At 54.7% G+C, this 6298-nt stretch overlaps 1 protein-coding gene across 1 annotated transcript in view; it reads left to right on the top strand.

Moving 5' to 3' along the window:
• The window catches only part of ISG20 (interferon stimulated exonuclease gene 20kDa), an 18067-nt gene extending 12464 nt beyond the window's left edge, over positions 1-5603 (top strand). Inside the window, exons 3-4 of the mRNA XM_010856702.1 lie at positions 3610-3810; positions 5007-5603. Coding sequence (XP_010855004.1) covers positions 3610-3810; positions 5007-5093 — 288 coding nt within the window. The 3' untranslated portion in view covers positions 5094-5603. The remainder of the gene's footprint in view (positions 1-3609; positions 3811-5006) is intronic.
• Positions 5604-6298: the final 695 nt, after the last annotated feature.

Genomic DNA, 6298 nt, shown 5'->3' with positions numbered 1-6298 from the left:
ACGTCAGCAAGGAAAGGTATGTGATCCCCAGCCGCCCAGCACGGCCGTACCCTCTGGCCCTGGGCCTCGAGCCCTCCCCTGCATGCTGCCTGAGCCCTTTTCATCACACGTAGGGTTCTCCCCCAGCCTCTGCTCAGAGGTCATGTGCCCTCATCGCTCAGGGGGCCCCCAGACCTCCAGCATCCGCACCACCTGTTAGAAAGGCAGAATCCCACAGTCGAATCCAGATTTTGGTGAGGTTGACTAGCTGATCCCTAAGCCCAAGTGTGACAAGCACTGGTGTCTCTCAGGAGTGTCCCGGCTTCATTCTTGGGGCTTTTTCTCCAGTCCCTAGGTTGAGCAGGAGTCTGTCTGGAGGAAGTGTTAGTTGCTCAGTTGTGTCCGACTCTGTGTGATCCCATGGATTGTTTCCTTTATCCAGGGGATTCTCCCAGGCAAGAATACTGGAGCGGGTTGCCATTCCCTTCTCCAGGGGATCTTCCCAACCCAAGGATCAAACCCAGGTCTCCTGCATTGCAGGCAGACTCTTTACCGCCTGAGCCACCATTCCCAACCAAACCTCAGTAATGGAGGGGCTGATGGTAGGATGGACCCACCCTGTCTCCAGTGCTGTGACTGTGGACAGGTCCCCTCACTTTTTAAAAAAATTTACTTATTTGCCTGCATCGTCTTAGTCACAGCATGCAGGATTTTTGTTGCATCATCCAGGATTTATCCTTGCAGTGCATGGTCGCTCTAGTTGACACATGCTGGCTTATTTGCTCCATAGTGTTTGAGATTTTAGCTCCCCAACCAGGGATCGAACCCACTTCCCCTGCATTGCAAGGTGGATTCTTCACTGGACCACCAGGAAGTCACTTCTGGGAGACTCGGCTTCTGTTCTGCAAAGTGGCCACAAGGGGGAGCAAGTCAAAGGTCCCACTTGATGTCTGGGGAAGCAGCTAGAAGCAGAAGCAGGATACGGGAGGGTGTTAGCCACCTAGAGATTCCTTCCTGGGCACAGAGGAAGAGACGAAGGCTGCTGAAGAGCTGTCGAAGGCGGGCCTTGGATGGCTATGAGCTGCTGCCCAGACGGCACCTGGGACAGCTTTCCCCAAGCACCCTCCCAACTCCGTCCTCCCCAAGGGCAGCCAAGAGAAGGAAAGGTGACCCCTCTGTGTGGCCAGTGACTGAGGCTGTCCATTTGGCCACAGTGGGAAAGGAGGTGAGAACAGAAGCTAGGGGTGGCCTGGGCACACGGGCAGGGCACCGGGCTGGGGCACTCTCTGGGTCGCCCCCTGCAGCTTGCCTGGGGGGCTGGCAGAGGCTGGGAGCGGGAGGCTCTTCCATATAACATAGTATGACCAGCAGGCACTGGAGCCATGCCTGCTGGCTTTGAGGGCTGGCCCTGCCACGAACTAACTGTGTGACTATCAAATGATGCTTACCAAGTCACCCCAAAACCAAGTGCTCCAAACAATGTCAATATTTATGGCACCCACGCATCTGCAATCTGGGCAGGGCTCAGACAGGGACAGCTGATCAGCTGAGGCACCTGGCAGGCCCGGGGTTGGAATCACGGGATGGGTCACTCACCCACCTGTCGTGTGGCTGGGGCTCCTTGGGCACAACTCTGTAACTCAGGGTGGTCTCTGCAGCATGGTGGTTTCAGGAAGACTCAGGGATCCTGGGACACTGGCTCCATCGGGAGGTGAGACATCACACAGCCTGGCTCATATTCAAGGTGAAGGGAACCAGATGGCATGTTTTCTTTTCTTTTAAAAATGTGACTTATTTTTGGCTGAGCTGGATCTTCTTCATTCCTGCCTCCCGAGTGGGCTTGCTCTAGTTGTGATGAGCAGGGGCTGCTCTCCAGTTGTGGTGCCCAGGCTTCTCACTGTTGCGGCTTCCCTTGTTGCAGAGCACGGGCTCGACACTCAGGCTTCAGCAGCTGGGGCGCCTGGGCTTAGCTGCTCTGCAGAATGTGGGATCTTCCCAGACCAGGGATCGAACCCATGTCCGCTGCATTGGCAGGCAGATTCTTAATCGCTAGTCTACCAAGGAAGTCCTAGGCTCTGTCTGTTCTGAGAGGAGTGTCAAGGAATCTGCAAACATTTAAAAATCATCAGAATCACCTTGAGTAAATTACTCCACTTCTTGATAGTTCAGTGTTTTTCAACTGCAAAATTCAGTTAAACACAGCCCTCCCTCATAGCTGTACTGGTTTTCTACAGCTGCTATAACAAAACCATAGACTGATGGTTTAAAATAATGCAAATTTATAATCTTACAGTTCTGTGGTTCAGAAACCCAATGGGGGTGTCATTCTTCTGAGACTGAAGTGTCCACAGGGCTGTATTCATTTCTGGAGCCTCCGATGTGTGTTAGTTGCTCAGTCACGTCTGACTCTTTGTGATCCCATAGACTGTAGCCCACCAGGCTCCTCTGTCCATGGAATTCTCCTGGCAAGGATACTGGAGTGGGTAGCCATTCTCTTCTCCAGGGGATCTTGCTGACCGAGGGCTCGAACCCGGGTCTCCTGCATTGTGGGTAGATTCTTTACCCTGTGAGCCACCAGGGAAACCCCAGAGGAGGCCTGGTGAAGGATTCATTTCCTTGTCTTTCCCAGCTCCTAGCTTCTTGTGTTCCTGACTCTCGGCCCCTTCCTCCACTTCCACAGCCAGCGGCAGACCGTCAAGTTCTCAAGTCAGATCTCTCTGACCTTCACATATAAGGACCTTGGGATTGATTATGCTGGGCCCCTCTGAATCATCCCAAAACTCTCCCTACCTTTATTTTTGGTTGCTCTGGGTCTTTGTTGCTGCATGTGGGCTTTCTCTTAGTACCTGGACTAGGGATCAAACCCATGTCCCCCTGCATTTGGCAGTTGAATTCTTAACCACTGTACTACCAGAGAAGTCTCAGAAACTCCCCCTCTTTTAAGGTCATCTGATTAACAACCTGAAGTTCATTTGCAGCTTTAATTTCCCTTTGCCATGTAACATGTTTATAGGTCCTGGGGATTAGGAAGTGGGCATCTCTGAGAGGTTATTAGTCCACCTGCCACAGGAGGATTGTTGAAAGGATTAAATAACATAATGTATGTGATGAATATCAGTGAGTGCCTGGCTCATGGGACCATTGGCATTGCTATTATTCAAAGTAAACTATTAGTCGCTCAGTTGTGTACCACTCTCTGTGACCCCACGGACTGTAGCCTTCCAGGCTCCTCCGTCCATGGGATTCTCCAGGCAAGAACAGTAGAGTGGGTTGTCATTCTCTTCTCCAGGGGATCTTCGCAACCCAGGGATCGAACCCCATCTCTTACATTAGCAGGCAGATTCTTTACCGTCTGAACCACCAGGGAAACCCCCAAGGCAACCACCAAAGAAGCTGGGATAGGCCTTCGGGCAGAACTAAACAGTTGAAGGTGATGAAGGGCCTGCTCCAGCCTCTTTTTCTCCCTGATAGATATGTCCCAAGCCCAGAGAGGGATGGTGGTTTGCTCATGCTCACACAGCAAGTCCAGGAGGGGCTGCTCCAGGCCCGCCCCCTTGATGGCACCGAGTTGCCCCAGACCCACCTGGAAGGGCCCTGGGTGACGTGTGGGGCCCCTGTCTTCCCGGCCAGATCCTGCAGGTGCTGAAGGGCAAGCTGGTGGTGGGCCACGACCTGAAGCACGACTTCAAGGCGCTGAAGGAGAACATGAGCGACTACGCCATCTATGACACGGCTGCCGACCGGCGGTTGTGGCGCGAGGCTGGCCTGCAGTTCTGCCGGCGGGTCTCCCTGCGGGTGCTGAGCCAGCGCCTCCTCGGGCGGCGCATCCAGGTGAGGGCCACCCTGTTACCTGGCGGGCGTGGGGGGCTGGCCTTCCCTGCAGGACTCTAAAGTCCCCCCAGTGCCTCCACAGCACATATGCAGCCCCAGAGATGTTCTGCTCACCCCAACTCCCCCACGTAGTCCTGAGAGGCTGTGTGCTCTGAGAGGCATGGGCTTTCCCCAGAAGGAGGGCGGGCACCGCGTCCATCTGAGAGCTGACCTGGGAAGCCTGTAGGGTGAGGCCGAGGGCCAGGAAAGGGAAGGCAGCCCATCAAAGTGATTTAGTTTGTTTTCAGTCAGGCCAGTTTCGCTGTGGGTAACTGAGGCTTCACCCTCCAGCCCACCTCGGGAAACGGTGTATAGCGCAGACCTCGGGTGTGCCCAGGGAGCCGCATCATTTACACACAGCGCCCATCAGGCCGCGGCTGATACTGCTCTCGGGGCCCTAACTCCGAGCCCCAGGCAGGGGCAGGCATGCTGGGAGCTCACCAGGGCCCAGGGAGGCTGGCTGGACACTAGGAACTGCGGCCACTTGGGCTCAGCGGATGTTTAAGAAGCACCTCCTCGGGGCCAGGCTGGACCAGAGGCTGAGGACCTGGGTGAGGAAGATCCCTCTGGTCCTTGAGAAACTCTTGGTTGAAGGGAGGGAGGCCCATGACCTGTCTATCAACACATCTGAGCGGAGAGGGCAGGCATCCTGAGCAGGGATGGAGGACGGGGTCAGGCAGGATACCAAGTCTGAGTGGAGGGTGAAGGATATGTCTTAGTGGAGGAGGCAGGAGAGGGGGGCCTGGGGAGGGGAGAGCCTGAGCCCCAGTCTGAGGGATGGGGGGCAGCTTGTCTGGGGAGCAGAAATGTGCAGGAGGCAGGGGATGGGCGTGAGTTTGGGCCCCTCTGCAGGGCTTGTGGCACCAGGGATCCAGGACAGAGTGTCAGCTCCTGGACTCGCTGAAGAGCCTTGTTCTCAATGTGCTGGGCAAGGAGCACTCTGGAAACATCTGTGTCCATGTTCCCCGGGCCCTGGGCTCCTGTGAGAACTGCTTGAAGCCAGGCCTGCTCCAGCCACCATCTGAGTCTGTGTATCAGGGGCTATGGAGACTCACCCTGACCCACTTCAGCCCTGGACTCAGGCTGTGAGCAGGGAAGGCCCGGGTCCCATAGTGCCTGGATTCAGCCCCCAGCCCCTCTCTGTCCTGTGTCTGCAGGACAGCGTGCTGGGACATAACTCGGTGGAAGATGCCAGGGCAGCCATGGAGCTCTACCGCATCTCCAGGAGAATTCGAGAGCAGTGAGGGCTGCATGCCTGGTGGAGTCCAGCCCCCTCCCCAAGGACTAGAGGCCTTTTGTCTCTTCAGAACAAAAACTTTGTTGCTTTTGTAAAATGCATTTTTAGCAGTAAAATAGCTCTATATTTTCTCTACTCCCTTGGATCCTCTTCTTTTTCTTTCTTCTCTCTGAACTGGGCATTGGTGGATCCCACCCAGCACTTGAGAGGGCAGCCAACATGAACTGGGATGGAGGCTCAAGTGTTCCCATCACTTAAGAGGTGTCAATGTCAAGGAGTGTCAGTTTCCTTAACGTCTTGAATCTGCGAGTCTGCGAAGAAGTCCTTGTGACAACACAATTAATTACCTCCACCTGCCTTTCTAGCTGCATTTATACCCAGAAGGGGGAACTGTTTCCTGAGCATAACACCCAGGTCCAACGTTATGCAGTAGAATCATCTGCAGAGTCGTTATTTTAATCCCTGACTGGGTTCCTCTTCAGCTTCACTGAACCAGAATCCCTGGATGTCGGGGGTGGAGGTGGGGTGGGGGGGTAGGCACCTGTTAGTATTTTGACCTCCAGAGGTGATTCTGATGTGTAAGACATTCAAGTCACATAAAGTACCTTTTCATCACCCTGGTACTTGAGCATCACATGGGGGCTGCTGGGCCCCATCCCAGAGTTTCTGATTCAGCAGGGCTGGGCGGGGGAAACCCAGGAATCTGCATTTCCAACAAGTACCCCCTTGATGTCTTGTGCTGATCCAGGGACCATGCTTTGAGGCTCTTCCCACATCAGGCGACTGTGCTGTACAGCCAAGGATGAGCCACTGGCCTAAGGGCTGAATACCACCAGGGGGACTGTGGTCACTGGTCCAGCTTCACCCCCTCCAAGTCTCTTGGCTGCCTGTTCATGCAGAGAGAGGGCACAGACCTGTTGAATGTGTCCTCAGTAGCCCACTGCAGGGATGAGGGGCTCCAGGTGAGGTTAAACCCAAGGGATTCAAATCCAGGCCCATCTGACTCCAAACTCCGGGGCTTTACACTCAGTCTGTTTTACAATGGCAGCCTCCCGTTTGTGCCACTGGCCTCTGAAAGCCTGGCTAGGGAAGGCGAGGGGGAAGTTGAGTTTGATCTGTCTGGATTCTCCCCTACCTTGTCTCCTGCGTTTTGGAGTCCAGACCTCTGCTGATTGTTAATGAACTTTGGAACCTGTTGGGTGCAGCTGCTTG

This window comes from Bison bison, unplaced genomic scaffold, assembly GCF_000754665.1.
Source record: "Bison bison bison isolate TAMUID 2011002044 unplaced genomic scaffold, Bison_UMD1.0 scf7180017854385, whole genome shotgun sequence".
NCBI classification, from domain to species: Eukaryota; Metazoa; Chordata; class Mammalia; order Artiodactyla; family Bovidae; genus Bison; species Bison bison.
Note: the sequence above shows the minus strand (reverse complement) of the source record. Positions and strands in the feature narration are given on the sequence as shown.